The following is a 23389-nucleotide window of genomic DNA, read 5'->3' as shown; positions in this document are numbered from 1 at the left end:
TTGGGGTGTGTTTTTTTTAAATTTACAGCCAGAATATTAAGGACATACCTGCAATTTCTAACAGCAGGTCATATACTTCTACAGATTAAGTAACGATACCTGAAAAACCTGCCTCAACATTCTATATCCAACACAAAAAATGTATTTATTTTGTTGCTGTGCTATCTTACACTCTGAATTGGTCCTGTGCAAAATATGCACAAAAAAATTGCAAACTGGATGATGTAAGTCAACATGGAAGGAGTTAGGACAAAGTGAAAAATAATTTACTAGGAAACAAATTAAGGCCCCAATCCTTCAGTGACTTCCATCTTGGTCTATTCAAGCAGAACTCATTGCAGGATCAGGCCCGCGAATTGATAGTAAATTAATGTTGCTATGAGCAAACCTGGCAGTCAGTTAATTTGTTATTGGCCAGAATACACAACTCAGTGTTATAAAATTTACACATTTCACTGGATGTCTGAAATCAGACTTCAAAAGGCAAGAAAAAGCTCAATACACATTTTCATATACAAGGGACAGTTATTACAGATTCTCTCATCAATCATGTAGCATATTTTCTTCAACTCACTCTCTGTAGTTTTATAATCTCTTAGTGGTGTTTTTACCCACACTTTACTACAGTTACTACAACTTTTTTTCCTTGTGACTTGGTGGTATAATATTTATTAATGTATACAGCTTCATTTGCAGTAACTTTTTTTTAAATCATCTTAGCCCTTTTTGTATCATTGTACTACAAAGGTAAGATATAGCACATAACTTCCAAATGGTTAAGCGGTCTGTATTAGTTAAGCTGTTTTAGTACAGAGTAGCACCCTAAAAATTCACTATTATTTGAAAGAATCTTACAACTTAAAAGAGTGCCTCAGACTTTAGAACCAATGGATCTAGCCAGGAAAATATTGCTTTAAAAAAAAAAATGGGGGGGGGGAAGCTTTTGAAACAGGAATATGAAATACAGTGAAATAAGATCAAACAAATGATTACAGGAACTTGTGTCTCCATAGATTTTAATGCCAGAAGGGATAATAATTATGATAATCTAGTCTGACCTTCTGCCAAACTTGCCAAATTTTGAAAGGCTTAATCTTCCAGATAATACTGATACAAACCAATTTTATGGCTTTTCTCCTCAGTTCCCATTCATTCCACTCATAGGACTTCACAATAGTTGGAGGCAATATATGGGTGTCAGTCTGAGTACTGCTGTCGCATTTGGTAATTGGTTTCACTGAACGTTTGTCTCCACTTCTGACCTGGAGAAGATACAGGTATTTCTTAGGAGAATCCATAAGTCACAGGGGAAAAAATGACATGTAGACACAGCACAGTGTGAAAGCTTTAAAGACTTGACTACAAAATATAGAAGTCTTTTAGTAACTAGTGGTCAATAATCATCTTATGTTCATATAGTATCTGTCATTCCAGAGGATCCTAAAATATTTTACAAATTTAAACTAAGATACAGTAACTCCTCGCTTAACATTGTAGTTATGTTCCTGAAAAAAATGCTACTTTAAGCTAAACGATGTTAAGCAAATCCACTTTCCCCATAAGAATTAATGTAAATAGGGCAGGTTAGGTTCCAAGGAAATTTTTTTCACCAGACAAAAGTGTGTGTGTGCGCGCATCCACGCGCACACACTTTACCAGGCTGGAACTCCCTTTTCCCTTCCCCAGCACTGCTCTGCTTCAGGTATCTTGCTCCCAGGCAGCGAGCCCTTCTCACTCCAGTGCTAAAGTGAGATTTCTCTATCTCCTAGCCCCACAGCCCTTTTATGCAGGCTAGCTGTGGCCTGATGAAGCCAGCCACACTTAGGGCCAACTACCTCGCCAGCCTCCCTGAGCTGCTCTTAATCCCTTTTACCTTGGAGTGGGGCAGCTGCCCTACTATAGGGAGCATTGCACAACGTTTTAAACAAGCATGTTCTCTAACTGATCAGCAACATAACAAAACAATGTTAACCGGGACGACTTTAAGTGAGGAGTTACTGTACAAAATTTATGCAGGGGTTGCTGAAAAGTAGCTACCTCTGGGGTAAAGCCTAGCACCTGTTTAACAATACACAGAACAATTAAATGAAGAATACAATATCTAACTGAAACTGCAGGGGGAATTTAAAAAGCAGAATGCAGTTGTCCAAGTTGGAATTTGTCCAGGACACCAATGTTAACACCCATATGCTAAAAATATTAATTTTAAAAATATCATCTATGGTTTTTCCCCCCAAATAACATTTTTTCCCTATTACAATATACAGGGATGGACAAAGGGTCTCCAACTTGTGCTGACCAAGTTTCTCATATTCATCTACAATGTTTAATTACACAGGGTCCTCTCCTCCCTTATACAAACGATTCGTACAAAGGGGGAACAGGAAATATCATCTACAGAATTTCTCTGGACTGAAGATGGGAGAATGCTGCCACCACTGAATTTCCGTGGCCCTGCCCCTCCCACATATAGAGTTTAAGGATGAACAACTTCCCAGAGGTGATGCCCATCATCTGCACACCAAAGAGTAGGATCTGCTGGATCCCCACATACTGTACTCTCTTTGCTGGATAGAGGATTACATATGTCCTCAGACAAAGTATTCTCTCCATAAAACACATTTTTTTCTATGTCCCACTAATTCCAGATTGGCCAGGTCCCAGCGCTTTTCAGTGAATCTAAAGGACAGCTAGGTCAGTGTCACATCACCTATTCAACAGGGGATGCAAGCAGTGAATACCTGTGAATGAGGAGCAAGGGATTCAAACTGATGATGAAGCTCAAGCAGCTGAATAAGTTCAGCACATTCTTTTGCTTTTTCTCCAATCAACTGAATGAACATATCTGGGTTTTGGGCAAAAACATATGCTGATTCCTTGGAACTGAAAGTGTAATATTTCTCCTTATGTTTCAAAATTCCAATAGCAGGATTTCCTAACAAATGAAGCCAAAACAAGAGTGAACCAATAAATCATTCAACACACAAGGCTCCTATAATCATGAGTATACATTTCCCTCAACCAGCTCTTACTCCATCGCTTTTGGAATTGTAACAGAACCTACAATCTAAACCTTTTTCAAAATTAAGAAATGCTCTCCATTACATAGTAGAATCAGATACTGTGAAAGTCAGCTTCTACAAATCATCAGAACTGATGATGACCATCTTACACCCAGTTCCCCAGGAGGGATAACGATATCTACCGCCTTTGTAAAGCACTTTGAAATTTACTGATGGAAAGTGCTACATAAGAGCTAGATATTATTATAGTCTGGATCATGCTTAAATTACAACCAGAAAGACTACTCAGACTTTTATCATCCATATCTATCAAGTTAATATAAAATATGTTCCCTTTCATTTATATTGCACATATCTGCCCTTCACATTTCCTGTGGAAGAGAGATTGTAATTTAATTACTCTTTTATGCCAAAGGACAATACTAAGTAGGTCAGGAAGTTGAACTACAATTAAAGTTCTGTTTTTACTGCTACAAACAGTGGTATTTTGCCCCCATTCCCCCCCCCCCCGAAAACCAAACTAAACCATCAGTTATACTAAAAGAAATGACAGGATTATTAAGTATCACCAAAAAAGATGAGCAAGTAGAGCCTGTGTTCCCTCTAATTTTTCCCACCCATGTGTGGAATGAATTTTGTTATGTACACCAATATGGAGGTGATATGTGACACATCCCCTCCACACTGATACACATAACAAAATTCATGTGGCAGGGTGAGGCCGAGGGGTTCAGAGTGTGGGAGAGGCTCAGGGCTGAGGCAGAGGGCTGGGGTAAGGGGGGGGTGAGGGCTCCAGCTGGTGGCGCGGGATTTGGGATGGGGCTAGAGAGAGGGGTTTGGGGTCCAGTGGGGCTCCCCCAGGGCTAAGGTGGAGAGATAGAGAGGACTCCTCCCCAGCCCACTCTCTCTCCCCGCAGCAGGTCCAGGTCTGGGACTGGGCTGGGTTTGGGGAGCAGCATCACGGCAGGTACGGGGCTTGTGGAGAGGCATCTCTCCCTGCCACAGCCCCAAGCGCCTGCGCAGTGCTTAATAGGCAGCTCATAGACTCATATACTTTAAGGCCAGAAGGAACCATTATGATAATCTAGTCTAACCTCCTGCACAATGCAGGCCACAGAATCTCAACCCATCCACTCCTGTAACAAACCTCTAACCTATGTCTGAGGGTATGTCTACATTACGGGATTATTCTGATTTTACAGAAACTGGTTTTTTAAAACAGATTATATAAAGTCAAGTGCACGTGGCCACACTAAGCACATTAATTCGGCGGTGTGCATCCATGTACCGAGGCTAGCGTCGATTTCCTGAGCGTTGCACTGTGGGTAGCTATCCCATAGTTCCTGCAGTCTCCCCTGCCCATTGGAATGCTGGATTGAGATCCCAGTGCCTGATGGGGCAAAAAACATTGCCGCTGGTGCTCCTGGATACAGCCTCACCCCTCCCTCCATGAAAGCAGCAGCAGCCAACTGTTTCGTGCCTTTTTTCCTGGGTGAACTGTGCAGATGCCATTCGGTGGCAAGCATGGACCCTGCTGAGCTCAAGACAGCAATCACGGACATTTTAAACACCTCGTGCAGTCAATGCTGAACCGGGACCTGCAAAGCGAGGCGAGGAGGCGGTGGCTATGGCAGAGCGGCAACGAGAGTGATGAGGACATAGACACAGAATTCTGTCAAACTGCAGGTCCCTGCGCTTTGGAGATCCTGCTGGTAATGGGGCAGGTTCTAGCCACTGAACGCCGATTTTGGGCCCGGGAAACAAGCACAGACTAGTGGGACCGCATAGTGCTGCAGGTGTGGGACAATTCCCAGTGGCTGCGAAACTTTCGCATGCATAAGGGCACTTTCATGGAACTTTGTGACTTGCTTTCCCCTGCCCTGAAGCGCCAGAATACCGAGAGCAGCCCTCACAGTTGAGAAGCGAGTGGCAATAGCCCTCTGGAAGCTTGCAACACCAGACAGCTACCGGTCAGTCGGGAATCAATTTGGAGTGGGAAAATCTACTGTGGGGGCTGCTGTGATGCAAGTAGCCAAAGCAATCACTAAGCTGCTGCTACAAAAGGTTGTGACTCTGGGAAATGTGCAGGTCATAGTGGACGACTTTGCTGCAATGGGATCCCTAACTATGGGGGGGTGATAAATGAAACCCATATCCCTATCTTGGCACTGGAGCACCAGGGCACCCAGTACATAACCTCAAGGGGTACTTTTCCATGGTGCTGCAAGCACTGGTGGATCACAAGGGACATTTCACCAGCATCCACGTGGGATGGCCGGGAAGGGTTCATGACGCTCCTGTCTTCAGGAACACTACTCTGTTTAAACAGCTGCAGCAAGGGAGTTACTTCCCAGACCAGAAAATAACAGTTGGGGATGTTGAAATGCCTGTAGTTATCCTGGGGGATCCAGCCTACCCCTTGATGCCATAGCTCGTGAAGCCATACACAGGCAGCCTGGACAGTAGTCAGGAGCTGTTCAACTACAGGCTGAACAAGTGCAGGATGGTGGTAGAATGTGCATTTGGCCATTTTAAAGGCACGCTGGCACACATTACTGACTCACTCAGACCTCAGCCAAACCAATGTCTCCATTGTTATTGCTGCTTGCTCCACAATCTCTGGGACAGTAAGGGGGAAACCTTTATTGCAGGGTGGGAGGCTGAGGCAAATCACCTGGCCGCTGATTACGCACAGCCAGACACCAGGGCAATTAGAAGAGCACACCAGGAAGCGGTTCACATTACAGAAGCTTTGAAAACCAGTTTCATCACTGGCCAGGGTACAGTGTGACTGTTGTGTTTGTTTCTCCTTGATGAACCCCCCCCCCCTTTATTGACTCCTTCCCTATAAGCCACCCACCCCTTTGATCACAGCTTGCTTTCTAAGGAAATAAAGTCACTCTCTTTAAAAATCATGTATTCTTTATTACTTAATTATAAAAAAAAAAAAAAAAGGAGAGAACTGACAAGGTAGCCCAGGTGGGGCTTGGGAGGAGGATAGTAGGGAAGGAAAAGGCCACTAAAAAAATTTCATAATAATGAGAGCCTTTTGGTTGGGCTGACCACTGAGGTGGAGTGGGCGGGTACACGGAGCCTACCCCCATGAGTTCTTACTCGTCTGGTGGGTGAGGAGGCTAAGGAACATGGTGAGGGGGGAGGTTGGTTATACAGGAGCTGCAATGGCACTCTGTGATCCTGCTGCCATTCCTGAAGCTCCACCATATGCCAGAGCATGTCAGTTTGATCACACAGCAGCCCCAGAGTTGCATCCCACCACCGCTGATCTTCCTGCCGCCACCTCTCAACTCGAGCATCTCTTCTCTCATCTCGAGTGTCCCTCCTGTCCTCACGTTCGTCCCTCCTGTCCTCACGGTCACTGGCATCTTTCCTGTACTTTGCTATCACGTCCTTCCACTCATTCAGATGAGCTCTTTCATTGCGGGTCACTTCCATGATTTCCGAAAACATTTCTTCTTGCGTCTTTTTTTCCCGCCACCTTATCTGAGATAGCCTTTGGGACAGAGTAGAGAGGCTTGAAAAATTTGCAGCTGCATGAGGGAGGGAAAAAAGGGAGAGAAATATTTAAAAAGATACATTTTAGAGAACAATGGTCATACTCTTTCACAGTGAACAACACTATTCACCTTACATAGCACATGTGTTTTCACTACAAGGTCGCATTTTGCATCTTAATATTGAGTGCCTGCGGCTTTGGTGTTACAGATCACAGACACGTCTGGGCAGCAGAATTTGGCTTGCATGCGGCCATGGTAAGCCATTGTCTTTCGTTTTCTGCAGCCTTCATCTATCCAGCGCCCTCCTTTCCCAAATAGCAAGCAAAGCCCAATGAGTGCTGCTTCTTTCCTGTTAACGTGTAGCAGCAGAAACCACCCCATGGATGGTATCATGGAAGATCACTGCTAAACACCCCGCTTTGCTCCCCCAACCGCGTGGCTGGTAGCAGGGAATATCCCTGCTAGCCAAACACGGAAAAGCTCAGTGCCAATCGCCCCCCCCCCCTTCCCCCTGCTTAGCTACCTGCAGAGAAGGATTTCTTTTAAGCCACAGGCAAACAGCCCAGAAGGAATGCCCATCTCTGTCTCCTTACTTAAATTCATGAATTTCAAGCAGGTTACCATGAGGATAACACAGCGAGATAAAGAACGGATGTTGCTTGAATGCCAGCAATCACCGGGACCATATGCAGCTAGGCTTTGTCATGCAATGATACCAGATTACCTGCTACATGCATGGCGTGGTCAGGTATCCTACCATGGAGGACGGAATAAAGCAGCGCTGCCCAGAAACCTTCTGCAAAGGCTTTTGGAGTACCTCTAGGAGAGCTTCATGGAGATGTCCCTGGAGGATTTCCGCTCCATCCCCAGACATGTTAACATACTTTTCCAGTAACTGTACTGGCCGCGAATGCATCCCAAGTCCTCAGGGCAAATTAATCATTAAAAAACGCTTGCTTTTAAACCATGTCTTATATTTACAAGGTACACTCACCAGAGGTCCCTTCCATGGCTTCATTGTCTGGGATAGTTGCTTGGGAGGGCTGGAAGGGTAATTCTGTCAGGGTGAGAAAAAGCTCCTGGCTGTTGGGGAGAACGGAGTGCTGTGTGCTCTCTACAAGCTCGTCCTCCTCTTCCTCCTCATCTTCCCCGTCCGCAGAATCCTCTGTCATGGCTGCGATTACCACCCTTACCTCAGAATCCACGGACAGGGGTGGGGTAGTGGTGGCGGACCCCCCTAGAATTGCACGCAGCTCAGCATAGAAGCGACATGTTTTCGGCCCTGCCCCGGACTTTCTGTTTGCTTCTTTGGTTTTCTGGTAGGCTTGTCTGAGCTCCTTAACTTTCACACAGCACTGTACTGAGTCCCTGGTGTGGCCTCTCTGCATCATGGCCTTGGAAATTTTTTCAAATGTTTTTTCATTTCGTCTTTTGGAACGGAGTTCTGTTAGCACAGAATCCTCTCCCCATACAGCGATCACATCCAGTACCTCCCATGCAGTCCATGCTGGAGTTCTTTTTCGATTCTCAGGAGACTGCATTGTTACCTGATGAGCTCTGCGTGGTCACCTGTGCTGATGATCTCTCCACGCTGGGCGAACAGGAAATGAAATTCAAAAGTTCGCGGGGCTTTTCCTGTCTACCTGGGCAGTGCATCCGACTCCAGATTGCTGTCCAGAGTGGTAAGAATGGAGCACTGTGGGATAGCTCCCGGAGGCCAATACCGTCGAATTGTGGCCACATTAACCCTAATTCGACATGGCAATACCGATTTCAGCGCTACTCTCCTCGTCGGGGAGGAGTACAGAAATCGGTTTAAAGAGCCCTTTATATCGATATAAAGGGCTTCGTTGTGTGGACGGGTGCAGGGTTAAATCGGTTTAACGCTGCTAAATTCTGTTTAAACATGTAGTGTAGACCAGGCCTGAGTTACTGAAGTCTTCAAATTGTGGTTTGAAGACCTCAAGCTGCAGAGAAACCACCAGCAAGCGACCTGTGCCCCATGCTGCAGAGGAAGGCAAAAAACCTCCAGGGCCTCTGCCAATCTGCCCTGGAGGAAAATTCTTTCCTGACCCCAAATATGGCGATCAATTAAACCCTGAGCAGGTGGGCAAGGCTCACCAGCCAGCACCCAGGAAAGAATTCTCTGTAGTAACTCAGATCCCACCCCATCTAACATCCCATCACAGACCACTGCGCACCTTAGAAGGAACTTAGGTAGAGACATATTTGAGCTGGAGAGGTTGCTGGGACAAAACATATGAACAACATAGCCAAGTCCAGAACATATTGTTATATGAACACTAATTATAATTTCACAAACACTCAAAACCACAGAGGATTATTAGAACTATATGTTAGGTATAAAGTGCAAAAAAGTGTTCAATGGATTATTCTAGTTTGCATGCTGGCACAGAAGGAAATACACAGCGTATATATCTTTAAATGGTTTTTTTGCTAATATATACATATTTACAGTAAGAAAACTTTTAACTCTAGGCACCAATAATACAAATAATTAATAAAATAAATAAATAATAATACAGAACAGACCTGGGAGGAGGAGGCCATCTTTTTCAGCAAGTGTGTGAGCACAAAACCCACGGTACTGGATTAACAACTGATCAAAATTAGCCGTGGTTTCTGGAAAAAGCCACTCTTGTTCCTTGAAATCAGAAACATTTACTTTTATTCCTGAAAGAGAATTTGGCAAAGGAAAGATGACAATAAAATACATGATGCCTAAAATGTGATTTAATGGGAATCTCAAAGGGAATTCAATCATGCTTTAACACATTGTGACCTGAAGTGTTAAACGCCCACAGCTCCACTGGTTTCCACAGGAGCGGGAATACTTAGCACTTCTGAAAATCAGGCCCCGGTACACCATGGCCTACTTATTTTTTGGTGGTAGACTGCCTCCAGACATTCTAACAGTTTAGCTTTTTCTTGGACGCACATGCAGGGCCGGCCCCAGGGGTTTTGCCATCCCAAGCAGCCCAAAAAGAAAAAAAGCCGCGATCATGATCTGCGGCATTTCGGCGGGAGGTCATTCGCTCCGACCAGGAGTGCCGAATTGCTGGACCTGCCGACCCTCTCCAGAGTGGCCGCCCCAAGCACCTGCTTGCTAAGCTGGTGCCTGGAGCCAGCCCTGCGCACATGGCCACAAACAGAAAGTAAAATCTAATAATTTCAGCCATTGTTTTAAAAACTCACCCATTTGTTTCAAATCCACTACAGCAGAACTTCGTTAACTGATAGGGACATCTTCCTAAGCAAATATTTCTGATAACCTAATATCCCTAATGAATTAAACTGTTTTTTTTCCTCTATCTCAGAGGTTTCAGAAGGCATAAATAGACAAAGCAAAACACAAGGAATCCTGAATTATTAAAGTGCAGGGAATTTCTAAAATCAATGTGGCATTTTAATTGGATGCATTTATATACCTACTTTAATAATAGTTAAAGCTGTACTTTATGATATAAATTCATACCTACACTCAGGCCCTCTCAGAGGTCCAGGCCACTTCCAACTTTTGAGTCCCCTAGCCATAATAAAAATAAAAAATGATGACACATGAAAACCAAATAAGGCACCAAAAACACACTGAGATATAATTTGCATTTTTTTTATTTAACAAATACTTTTCTAGCCTTTTTCTGTGCAAATGCACTAATTATTCAGGAAAAATCTAGCTTCTGTACAATATCACAGCTAATATTAAGCATGGGAAGCTCATTCAAATGCTCTTGTTCCATTGTTGAATGGTGATAGTTCTTTACCTGCTTCAACAAGTTGAAGGTGCGTTCATCTGAAGCCACTGATGCAGGCAAACTGACAAAAATACGCAATGCAATTATAATATTAGGAAACACCCCAGAGAGTCCAAGTTCAAGTATTTCTCAAAGCAATTCCTTTGGCTTGCAATCCAATTTAAAGTTTGTGGAATATATTCATTTGAGGAAGATGGCCTCGTCACAGAGATCTTTTGAGATTTCTTTGCTGTAGTGGTGCTGAAATTGTTCAGTTGCAGAGAGTAGATCTTCATTACTCAGTCTGTTGAACTGCCACAGAAACCCAGAAAGGATATAAATTAGTTGCAGTGATTCAAATTGACGTGCAAGACCTGATTGACCCTATAATGCTGCTCGGCATCAGATTCAGTAGGTAAGTTGTGACTGATGGAGAACTCAGATAAAATGCCAATATTCTGTGCTACTAATCTGGACTCAGTCAGGATTGCATCCCATTGTTCATGAATCTGTTGAATGTCATTGTCATAAATAAGAGTTAATAGAACAAAAGTGCTTCATATCTCTTTTGTCTGGAAAGGGTTAACAAAAACAGTGAGCCTGGCTGTCACCTGACCAGAGGACCAATCAGAGGACAGGATACTTTCAAATCTTGAGGGAGGGAAGATTTTGTGTGCGCTGTTAGTTTTTGGTTGTTGTTCACTCTGGGGGCTCAGAGGGACCAGTCGTGCAACCAGGTTTCTCTCCAATCTCCCTGATACAGGTTCTTATAGATTCAAAATAGTGAGTACTAGGTAGATAAAGCGAGTTAGGCTTATGCTCATTTTCTTTATTTGCAAAAGTGTATTTGGCTTGAAGGAGTTCAAATTTATATTTTTGCTGAAAGGATTTTAATTTGTACTTGAATACTTATGGTGGGAGGGTATTCCCAGTGTCTATAGCTGAAAGACCCTGTATCTATTCCATTTTAAATTTACAAAAATAATTTTTACTGTTTTTCTCTCTTTAATTAAAAGTTTCTTGTTTAAGAACCTGATTGTTTTTTTTATTCTGGTGTGAGACCCAAGGGGACGGGGTCTGGATTCACCAGGAAATTGGTGGGGAAAAAGGAGGGAAGGGGCAGAGAGAGGCTAATTTATCTCTGTGTTAGGATTACTGTCTCTCTCAGGGAGAATCTGAGAGGGGAAGAGAGAAGGAGGGGGGAAGGTGCATTTTCCTCTCTGTTTTAAGATTCAAGGAGTTTGAATCACAGTGATCTTCCAGGGTAACCCAGGGAGGGGAAGCCTGGGAGAGGCAACAGTGAGGGAAAGGGTTTACTTTCCTTGTGTTAAGATCCAGAGGGTCTGGATCTTGGGGGTCCCCGGGCAAGGTTTTGTGGGGACCAGAGTGTACCAGGCACTGGAATTCCTGGTTGGTGGCAGCGCTACAGGTTCTAAGCGGGTAATTAAGCTTAGAAGAATTCATGCTGGTACCCCATCTTTTGGACGCTAAGGTTCAGAGTGGGGATTATACCATCACAATCATAGATAAGACTTCCAACGTCATTCCTCTCAACATCAACCATAGCATTGCATGCTTCAATTACCAGATTAGTTTGGTGGATCATTGTAAGTAGCTTCATCCACAAAGATGACATCAGAATGCATTCAAATTTGGACACGTGCTTCTGGATAGACTGAAGTTCAGCTCACTGCACAGGCTGGAAATTGAGAGAGTCCAGCTCATTTAAAGCCTCTCTCACTGAATTCAAATGCTGTACAACTGGTTGAACACCATCAATCTGTGCAGACCATCTAGTTTTGGACATCCCATGCAGTGAAACAGGAAGATATTGCTTCAGAATTTCCCACCGTTGTGGGCTGCTACTGACGAGATTGTACATTTGCTGAACAGTTCCAAAGTAAGCAATTGCCTCCTTGCATGATTCAGCACAGTCAACACCTACAAGGTTTAGTGTGTGGTTTCCACAGCCTGAGAAAATAGTTTGAATTATGCTCAAACAGAACTGCTTGTACATCTTTGTACTTCCCCACCATATTAGATTCTTAGTCATAGGCTTGACCAATGCAGATTTGAAAATCTAACTTAATACCTTCTCGAATTGCTAGTACTCGAGCAGCAATTTCTTTTCCAGTTTTTCTCGTGTAATTATCAAACAAAATAAACCTTTCTTCAATTGAAATTTTTGAGCTGTCTACAATCTTAACATATCAAATAACCATAGTAGTCTGTTCCTTGTGAGAACAATCTGGAGTGGCATCAACAATGATTGAAAAATACTTGGCATTTCAAATCTCATCAAGAATTATTGTTTGTACGAATGACCCACATAGATCAATAAACTCGTTTTGTATGCATGTGGAGAGATAATGGACTTGCATGCTCTTTTGACTCTCTTGCAATTCTCGAACACGTCTAACATGCTCTGATAAAAGTGGGTCATATCTGCTGAGGAGCTCAACTATGCCTAGAAAGTTTCCATTTGCACAATCACCAATACATTGACTGGAACCAAAGAAAGCCAATCCCCACCTCAGAAAAAGGAAAGAAGCTTTATCCAGTTATTAGTTTCTGTAGAGAGTTCAGTCAAGAGCGAATTCTCAACTGAACTTTCAGCTAATGCTGCCCTATTGGCTGATTTCAGTCCAACATAGTTTTCTTTGTGTGACGTTGAACTCTCATGTGATGGTATTGGGTCTTTCAACTTCCTCCAACCTCTGTTGATGCTCCATCCTGATTGATCTGAGAGAACTGATGCATTTGCAGCATTTTTGTTCAAAATGAAGCAGGGTGCACAGTACAGAGACTGGTTATGCTGGAGTACAGAAAAACAGTCTCTTGTGCAGGTCTCACCGTTTGGAAGAGTTTTTGTCAGCAGATGAGTAGGGAAAGCGTGATTATCAGCATGTCGTGGAATGTTACTTGGACTTTCAAAACAACTAATTTGAAGAAAAAATTGCATTTGGGCAGCATTGCTCTTGTCAATAATTCCAGTATCAGTCACAGTCAAACCTGTAGTACTGTACTCATGAATTGCTCTTGCTGCGTAAGAACTACATCTTCCTCTTGCTATTGAGTTTCTTGATCGCACATAGGATCTTCTGCTGCATCTGTTACTGTTGGCACATCTCCTTCTTGACTACTGTCCTCATGTTCAGGTACTGGCATCGAAATATCACCTGTTGCAGTTGAAGAGTTTTCATTTTCTGTAGCATTGTTTGTTGGGTAAGGTGTGTTTTCCAGTAGTTTGAGAAATGAAGTTATTGGCTTTGAGCTTTAGCTGCTGCTTCACTCAGTTGTTTTCACTGTCTCTTGCTTGCACCACTTTCAAATCTCCTCTTCATAGGGATCCATCTGGTCAGTATGTAGCTTATTCACACTTGAAATAGTCTGCTGTAAATAAGTAGCTTATCTACACTTGAAATCTTCTACTGTAAACATGTACACAAATGCCGAATGGTACACAAATGCTGAAAAAACTTAGAATGAAGGAATACTAATTAAGAACACAAAATGAAACAGTCAGATTATTATCCTTATCACGGAATCAAAACTCAAGCACGCAAGGTATAAGATAGGCTGAGCTGAAGACAAAGGGATGACATATATATAGTAAACAAAGACATAGATACAGACAGAAGGATAATGTCAAAAAATTTCAAATGTGTCTCCTCACGAAACTCACCGTACAAACTGTCCTCACAAATTTTCACCTTGACTCTAGGCCTATACACTATGAAAGACTATGATAATGGCCAAGTTACCAAGCTAGGGCTCAACCAACCAGTCACCTCTTTTAGCTACCATATGAAGATAATGAGGAATTCTCATACATAAATAATTCCTTAGTCAACTAGACATAAAATTGTAAAGACGTTAAAATTTTCTACCTTTCAACATGCACTTGATCCAGCACCAGTCACTAGTAGTGATTGGCTTATATAATCAGCTGACCTGAGAGGACACGTTCATCACAGTCTAATCTTGTGCCATCAGAACCAATATACTTTTATTAGTATTTATGAACATTTTTAACTCTTTAATATGACAAAATCTATATCAGTTAACAAAAAAATGTCATTTACCAAATCACATCTCTTATTTGCTTAAATTTGCAGCTCTAAGCTGAGAGAATGTGTCACATTTTGGTCCGATAGGGATGTGTAAAAAAAAACAAGTTGCAAAACTTATCAAATGCCAAAAAATTAACAAGCGTCTAAATGTGGAGCCCCCTTTGAGCTTGACACCCAGGCCAAATGCCCTCTCCATTGGCCCTGTCTATACTGCAGACACTTTTTAGTATTTATTGTTTATATTATCATAGAATTGTAGGACTGGAAGAGACCTCAAGAGGTCATCTAGTCTAGCCCCTTGCACTCATAGCAGGACTAAGTATTATCTAGACAATCTCAGACAGGTGTTTGTCTAACCTGCTCTTAAAAATCTCCAATGACAGAGATTTCACAGCCTCCCTAGGCAATGTATTTCAGTGCTTAACCACCCTGACAGTTAGGAAGTTTTTCCTAATGTCTAACCTAAACCACTCTTGCTATAATTTAAGGCTATTGCTTTTTGTCCTATCCTCAGAGATTAATGAGAACAATTTTTCTCACTGCTTTTTTGTAACAACCTTTTATTTACCTGGAAATATTATCATGTCCCCTCTCAGTCTTCTCTTCTCCAGACTAAACAAACCCAATTTTTTCAATTTTCCCTCATAAATCATGCCTTTGGTCATTTTTGTTGCTCTTCTCTGGACTTTCTCCAATTTGTCCCTATCTTTCCTGAAATATGGTGCCCAGAACTGGACATAATACTCCATCTGAGGCCTAATCAGCATGGAGTAGAGCGGAAGAATTACTTCTCATCTGTGTTTACTATGTATGTCAACACTCCTGCTAATACATCCCAGAATATTTGCTTTTTTTGCAACAATGTTATATTGTTGACTCATATTTAGCTTGTGATCGACCATGACCCCCAGACCCCTTTTTGCAGTACTCCTTCATTGGCAGTCATTTCCCATTTTGTATGTGTGCAACTGATTTTTCTTTCCTGAGTGGAGTACTTTGCATATGTCCTTATGGAATTTCATCCTATTTACTGCAGACCATCTCTCCAGTTTGTCCAGATTATTTTGAATTTTAATTCTATCCCCCAAAGCAACCCCTCCCAACTTGGTGGTATCTGCAAACTTTAGAAGTGTATTCTCTATGCCATTATCTAAATCATTGATGAAGAGATTCAACAGAACTGGACCCAGAACTGATCCCTGCGGGACACCACTCAATATTCACTTCCAGCTTGACTGTGAACCACTGATAACTACCTCTAGGAATGTTTTTCCAACCAGTTATGTACCCACCTTATAACAGCTCCATCTATGCTGTATTTCCCTAGTTTGTTTAAGATATCACCCAGTTGCTCCAGTAGGGATCAGGATCCCATTTGGGTCAGTATTATGGGAAAATATATGAAGATATGTCAAGATGTTTACAAATTTAACATAAATAACGATTTAGTAGCTTATGCCATAGGAGTAACTTAAAAAATTCCATCTGAATTCCATCTCACATGCTCTTCCCAAGAGTGTTGCTAGCAAAATTTCAACTACAGCATTGACAGGGCCTTAGATGAAAAAGGTCTGATCTCACACCTACAGAAGTCAGTGGCAAAGAGTCCATTGACTTCATGGGGAACAGCAGCAGTCCCAGGTATAGCAGCTCACTGATAATGTAGAAGAAACAGTAGCACTACACCAGGGAGCAGATATTGGTGCCCAAGCATTGTTTTCCTCTCAGTTTTCAGAAGATGTGTACTAATTAAATGTAAAGCATGTTTTCATCAAGAAAGTAAGAGTCCAGTTCTGTAAAGCATTAAGTGCTCCTATGTGGTCCGGAGCACCCACAAATTCTGTTGCCCTCAACAGTACTATTGGGTAAGGACCCCATGTTAGTAATGATTTGCAGAGTCAGGTCATGCTTTAGATAGGAATGTTGCACTTTTTAGAAACAGGATTTAAGTCACAAAATCATACAAGGACTCAAACAGTAAAAAGGAAATGTGGTAACTGTCAGTACCCATGGTTTCCTTTATCCTTTGCTCATCACTTTTCACAGTCACTCCTTCGAGAAGCGACTCCATCACATCATCAGGAAACAGTTGTGCATGGATTCCCAAGAACTGCTGTAGGCTGCCTGTCAAATTAGTCAGGAAACTCAGCAGCAATATCTCATCCTGAAAGCTCGTCCAGAGGTTAGCTAGTGCTAGAAAGATAGGCTAGAAAATAATAAGACAGACCTGAAATCTACATTTGCTTTGTCTGTAAAATTAAACAAAACTGTAAACAACAGTTACAAACACAACTGTTAAATGCAAAGGGGCCCAATCCTGCATGCCCTCTGTACTCAGAAATCCTAGTGGAGGGCTTGCAAGATCAGGCCCAAATCCTAGAAATCCTTTAAATGTACTTTAAAAGTAAAAAACCAACATTTTGGAAAAACATTGGAGGAGATTTTCTGAATTATATTGGAAAAGAGTCTCACCTCCTCCCCACAGATATAATAGTATAAATGCAAAAAGAGAAGATAGCAGAGGACGGCAGTAAAGAAGAAATGCCTATATTCAGGTTAACTATAACAAGAAACACAAACAGACCCAGGCATAGACAAATTTCAGCCTTTGTTTTGGGGCTGAGGGAAAATGAGAGGAACAGTCTAGTACAGATACAAATTTCAAAGACAGTGGCAGAAAATGTTGTAACATATCTGAAATCACTAAGGAAATGGCCAGCAGAAAATTAATTACATTCCTGACTATGCTGAACAGATTTTGAATGTTAACACAGCCATCTTCAATTTTTCAGATCTTAGCACAGTAGAAGAGGGCTCCCCCAATATCAGGAATACATTCAAGGAACTTAAAATTCATCCTAGCACATTAGCATTCATGTTAATGAAGCCACTATAAGAATTGGCATGGGAGTTAACTCTTGTTCATCAGCATCGTTATCATAAAATGCTACAAGAAACTAAAACAGAGGAATGGCAGCAAAATAATTTTTACTGTAAATAGCATCATAACCATCTTTAACTCAATGAAAATGAGTTGAGCCTACTGTATACTCTAAAATGCTTGTCTGCTACATTCTCAATCTAGGCTCTGTGCTACAAATGCTAAATTATAAAATAATCTCCTGGTGTTCTTACACAATACAACTTCTCTGCAACAATTTGAAGACAAGTAGAATTAAGTGGTCTTGTGATGGGGAAAGCTCTACCTGCAAGAGCACAGATGGAATCAAGTATCTCTGCTGCTAACAGAGGTGAAGAAAACAAGCAAATAACCTGGTAAAGAGAAGCCATTCAAGAAAGGACATCTATGGTAAAGCCTTAGGACAGGGATATGTTTTCTTGTAAAGTGACAAGTATATTTTTGGCCCTCATAATAAAAATGAACAATATAGTGAGAGAGAAGACAAAGGGAAAGAATTGTTCTGGTAGCAGGATAGAAGAAAGGGGTGTGTGCTGAAAGGACTGTATTTGTAAGATCAACAGGCATCTAGAAACAGCTACATTGGATCAGACCCAAGAGGCATCTAGTCCAGTATCCTCTGTTTGACAGTGGGCAGCACCAGATGCTTCCAAGGAAGGTATAAAAACCCTAGAGAAGGTAGATGGGGGATAATCTGTCCCCCATATTAGGTCTCATGAGGCTCTCTAACAGTTATTGATTTACATAAGCCATGAAGCATGAGGTTTAAGATACCTTCCAAAATTTTATCATGAATTATGACAGAAAGTGGACAACATAGTGACTATTTCATTACATATCTTCCCAGTTAAAAATAAGAACCCAAATAAGAACTAACCATGTGGAGGTTAGCACAGCCCTAGTTTCAAAATAATATGGATAGAAGACTCTGAGCCAAGGCTATTCCAACATAATCCAATAGTGAAGCATCATTAACTTAAAAACTCTCATCTCTGAATACTTTTACCTACTATTGTTAAAAGTAATATTTAAGGCTACTATAAAGAAAAAGGACAGATAAAATCTATTTTTAGTGTTATTCTATGCATTTAACAGCACTTTTGGCATAATCATTTTCTCTGTTCACCTAGAGTCAGTTTTCCCTATTTTTTATGTCATTCGCAAAACAACTGGGAAGAAAAAGAAATATTAAAAAAAGATGGGAAAATATGTTTGCAAAACCACAATTTTACAAATATGTTTGTAAAAACCGCAAGGGAGTTTAGAAGAGGAGTGGGAAGGGAGCGGGGGTCCCTCATCGGTTCTATCTGTGCCCCTTTAGTCCCCTTAAAACCTATAAACCAAACTACATTTCAAAACCTCTTTCTTCAAATTACCCTTTCATTAACTAGGAGACAATACAGGCAGAAGCCCAGCAGCAGAGTGGGGGCTATCCAGTTTATTGCACAGAGTGTAGCATGTATGATTACCTGCCCTGTCGGCAGGTGGCGTATGTGTGCAGTCGGTGCAAGGAGCTCTGGCCCTCAGAGACCACGTACGGACTTTGGAGGCCAGAGTGGCGGAACTGGAGGAGCTAAGAGTGGCAGAGAGGTTTGTTGATGAGGCTTTCTGGGACACTGTAGAATTGTCCCACCTCCGGTCAGACAGCCCCTGCGCTGTTGAGGAGAAAGAAAGGCCCAGGGAAGCAGAGTAGTCTATGGGAGCAGAGGGAAACCTTCCCATAGTTGGGACCCGCCTTCCAGATGGTGCTGGGGTTGCCTCTCGCACTGAGGTTACCTCTCTGGCGGAGGGAACTCTAGTTTCTAGGAAAAGGCAGGTGTTAGTAATGGGAGATTCGATCATTAGAAACGTAGATAGCTGGATTTGTGATGACCGGGAGAACCGTATGGTGACTTGCCTGCCTGGTGCGAAGGTTGCGGATCTCTCAAGGCATCTAGACAGACTTATGTGAAGTGCTGGGGAGGAGCCGGTGGTCATGGTACATGTAGGTACCAATGACATAGGGAAGGGTAGGAGAGATGTCCTGGCAGCCAAATTTAGGCTGTTAGGGAAGAGACTGAAATCCAGGATCTCTATGGTGGCATTCTCAGAAATGCTCCCAGTTCCACGCACAGGGCCAGATAGGTAGGCAGAGCTTCAGAGTCTCAATGCATGGATGAGATGATGGTGTAGAGAGGAAGGGTTTACATTCATTAGGAACTGGGGAAACTTTTGGGATGGGGGGAGCCTATACAGGAGAGATGGGCTCCACCTAAACCAAAGTGGAACCAGACTGCTGGCACTAAACATTAAAAAGGTTGTAGAGCAGTTTTTAAACTAGGAGATGGGGGAAAGCCGACTGCTGCAGAGGAGCATGTGGACAGTACTCAGACTTCTCTTAGGGGAGAGTCTGATGATAGGGAATCTCCAGGTTATAGTCAGGAGCAGAGGACGGAAGAGGATAATGTAAGGGCCAGATCAGAAAAAGAATCTGGCACATCAAAAAAGGGCAGACAAATAAACAGGGACAAGTTTTTAAAGTGCTTGTACACAAATGCTAGAAGTCTAAGTAATAAGATGGGTGAACTAGAGTGCCCTGTGATAAAGGAAGATATTGATATAATAGGCATCACAGAAACCTGGTGGACTGAGAGCAATCAATGGGACACAATCATTCCGGGGTACAAAATATATCGGAAGGACAGAACAGGTCGTGCAGGGGGAGGAGTGGCACTATATGGGAAAGAAAACGTAGGTTCAAATGAAGTAAAAATCTTAAGCGAATCCACATGTTCCATAGAATCTCTATGGACAGAAATGTCATGCTCTAATAAAAATATAACATTAGGGATCTATTATCGACCATCTGACCAGGACAGTAATAGTGATGATGAAATGCTAAGGGAAATTAGAGAGGCTATCAAAATTAAGACCCCAATAATAGTGGGGGATTTCAATTATCCCCATATTGACTGGGAACATTTCACTTCAGGACAAAATGCAGAGATAAAATTTCTCGATACTTTAAATGACTGCTTCATGGAGCAGCTGGTACGGGAACCCACAAGAGGAGAGGCAACTCTAGATTTAATCCTGAGTGGAGCGCAGGAGCTGGTCCAAGAGGTAACTATAGCAGGACCGCTTGGAAATAGTGACCATAATACAATAGCATTCAACATCCCTGTGGTGGGAAGAACATCTCAACAGTCCAACACTGTCGCATTTAATTTCAAAAAGGGGAACTATACAAAAATGAAGGGGTTAGTTAAACAGAAGTTAAAAGGTACAGTGACTAAAGTGAAATCCCTGCAAGCTGCATGGGCGCTTTTTAAAGACACCATAATAGAGGCCCAACTTCAATGTATCCCCCAAATTAAGAAACACAGTAAAAGAATTACAAAACAGCCACCGTGGCTTAACAACCATGTAAAAAGAAGCAATGAGAGATACAAAGACTTCCTTTAAAAAGTGGAAGTCAAATCCTAGTGAGGCAAATAGAAAGGAGCATAAACACTGCCAACTCAAGTGCAAGAGTGTAATAAGAAAAGCCAAAGAGAAGTTTGAAGAACGGCTAGCCAAAAACTCCAAAAGGTAATAACAAAATGTTTTTTAAGTACATCAGAAGCAGGAAGCCTGCTAAACAACCAGTGGGGCCCCTTGACGATCAAAATACAAAAGGAGCGCTTAAAGACGATAAAGCCATTACGGAGAATGTTAGGGAGATTCCCAAACCTGAGCTGGCTTTTGTAGGTGACAAATCTGAGAAACTGTCACAGATTGAAGTGTCACTAGAAGAGGTTTTGGAATTAATTGATAAACTCAACATTAACGAGTCACCGGGACCAGAAGGCATTCACCCAAGAGTTCTGAAAGAACTCAAATGTGAAGTTGCGGAACTATTAACTAAGATTTGTAACCTGTCCTTTAAATCGGCTTCAGTATCCAATGATGGGAAGTTAGCTAATGTAACGCCAGTATTTAAAAAGGGCTCTAGAGGTGATCCTGGCAATTACAGACCGGTAAGTCTAACGTTGGTACCGGGCAAATTAGTCGAAACAACAGTTAAGAATAAAATTGTCAGACACATAGAAGAACATAAACTGTTGAGCGAAAGTCAACATGGTTTCTGTAAAGAGAAATCATGTCTTACTAATCTATTAGAGTTCTTTGACGGGGTCAACAAACGTGTGGAAAAGGGGGATCCAGTGGACATAGTGTACTTAGATTTCCAGAAATCCTTTAACAAGGTCCTTCACCAAAGGCTCTTAAGTAAATTAAGCTATAGTGGGATAAAAGGGAAGGTCCTTTCACAAACTGAGAACTGGTTAAAAGACAGGGAACAAAGGGTAGGCATTAATGGTAAATTCTCAGAATGGAGAGGAGTAACTAGTGGTGTTCCCCAAGGGTCAGTTCTAGGACCAATCCTATTCAATTTATTCATAAATGATCTGGAGAAAGGGGTAAACAGTAAGGTGGCAAAGTTTGCAGATGATACTAAACTACTCAAGATAGTTAAGACCAAAGCAGATTTTGAAGAACTTCAAAAACATCTCACAAAACTAAGTGACTGGGCAACAAAATGGCAAATGAAATGTAATGTGGATAAATGTAAAGTAATGCACATTGGAAAAAATAACCCCAACTATACATACAATATGATGGGGGCTAATTTAGCTACAATGAGTCAGGAAAAAGATCTTGGAGTCATCATGGATAGTTCTCTGAAGATGTCCACGCAATGTGCAGAGGTGGTCAAAAAAGTAAACAGGATGTTAGGAATCATTAAAAAGGGGATAGAGAATAAGACTGAGAATATATTATTGCCCTTATATAAATCCATGGTACGCCCACATCTTGAATACTGCGTACAGATGTGGTCTCCTCACCTCAAAAAAGATATTCTAGCACTAGAAAAGGTTCAGAAAAGGGCAACTAAAATGATTAGGGGTTTGGAGAGGGTCCCATATGAGGAAAGATTAAAGAGGCTAGGACTCTTCAGCTTGGAAAAGAGGAGACTAAGGGGGGATATGATAGAGGTATATAAAATCATGAGTAAATGTGGAGAAAGTGGATAAGGAAAAGTTATTTACTTATTCCCATAATACAAGAACTAAGGGTCACCAAATGAAATTAATAGGCAGCAGGTTTAAAACAAATAAAAGGAAGTTCTTCACGCAGCGCAGTCAGCTTGTGGAATTCCTTACCTGAGGAGGTTGTGAAGGCTAGGACTATAATAGCATTTAAAAGAGAACTGGATAAATTCATGATGGTTAAGTCAATAAATGGCTATTAGCCACGATGGGTAAAGAATGGTGTCCCTAGCCTCTGTTCGTCAGAGGATGGAGATGGATGGCTGGAGAGAGATCACTTGATCATTACCTGTTAGGTTCACTCCCTCTAGGACAGATACTGGGCTAGATGGACCTTTGGTCTGACTCGGTACGGCCATTCTTATGTTCCTATTATTGAGAAGACCACTCAGGGCAGGTGTAATAAACTTCTTTTAACCTTTTTTTAAGCAAATGAATAGATGTCAAGGTACCTGTGTCTGTGGAACACTGCCTGAGTGGAACACTGCTATTAGACAGACACAGAAAATAAGATCCTTTTTCCTAATTCAACATGAAATTTATGTGAACCATGTCACATGATACTGCAGCATAAATATTATGTTCATATTATAGACAATAAAAGTGATTTTTCTAATTTGCTTCTGTTCAGAAAATAATACTTTTGCATTTCAAATGCTTACAAAAACTTGTGATGTAGGTACAGCAGACTTTGCTTGAACAGTGTTTTTTAACTGCTCTATTTGTGCTGCAAACTGCTTGTCCATCATTTCAACTTCTTGTGCACACGTGATCACATCAGACTGAAAAGAAAACATACCTCAGGTAAGGAGTGTGACAGCCACAGAAAAATAAATAGCTAGCAGAAGCTATTTGGGTACTTGCATTCTGCCTCATTTGGGGCAATTATATTTTAAGGAGTGGCATGCAACCTAACTTCTAAATAGAATCAGAATTTTACAGACAGAAGGGTCACTAGATCATCTAGTTTGACCTCCTGTAGATCACAAGCCCCTAGCACCATCCAGCACCCACCCACCCACCCACCAAACCCA

The 23389-nt window shown here is 41.9% G+C and overlaps 1 protein-coding gene across 8 annotated transcripts in view; it reads right to left on the bottom strand.

Moving 5' to 3' along the window:
• Window positions 1–23389, bottom strand: part of CFAP206 (cilia and flagella associated protein 206) — a 44927-nt gene that overhangs the window by 6711 nt on the left and 14827 nt on the right. For all 8 annotated transcript variants that reach the window (XM_030555892.1, XM_030555890.1, XM_030555895.1 and 5 more), the window contains 5 exons: window positions 23018–23137; window positions 16374–16572; window positions 9092–9232; window positions 2742–2935; window positions 1119–1262 (listed from right to left, as the gene is read on the bottom strand). In XM_030555892.1, coding sequence (XP_030411752.1) covers window positions 1119–1262; window positions 2742–2935; window positions 9092–9232; window positions 16374–16572; window positions 23018–23137 — 798 coding nt within the window. The remainder of the gene's footprint in view (window positions 1–1118; window positions 1263–2741; window positions 2936–9091; window positions 9233–16373; window positions 16573–23017; window positions 23138–23389) is intronic.

Source organism: Gopherus evgoodei, chromosome 3 (genome assembly GCF_007399415.2).
Source record: "Gopherus evgoodei ecotype Sinaloan lineage chromosome 3, rGopEvg1_v1.p, whole genome shotgun sequence".
NCBI classification, from domain to species: Eukaryota; Metazoa; Chordata; order Testudines; family Testudinidae; genus Gopherus; species Gopherus evgoodei.
The sequence above is the reverse complement of the archived record's forward strand: the minus strand, read 5'-3'. Positions and strand labels throughout refer to the sequence as shown.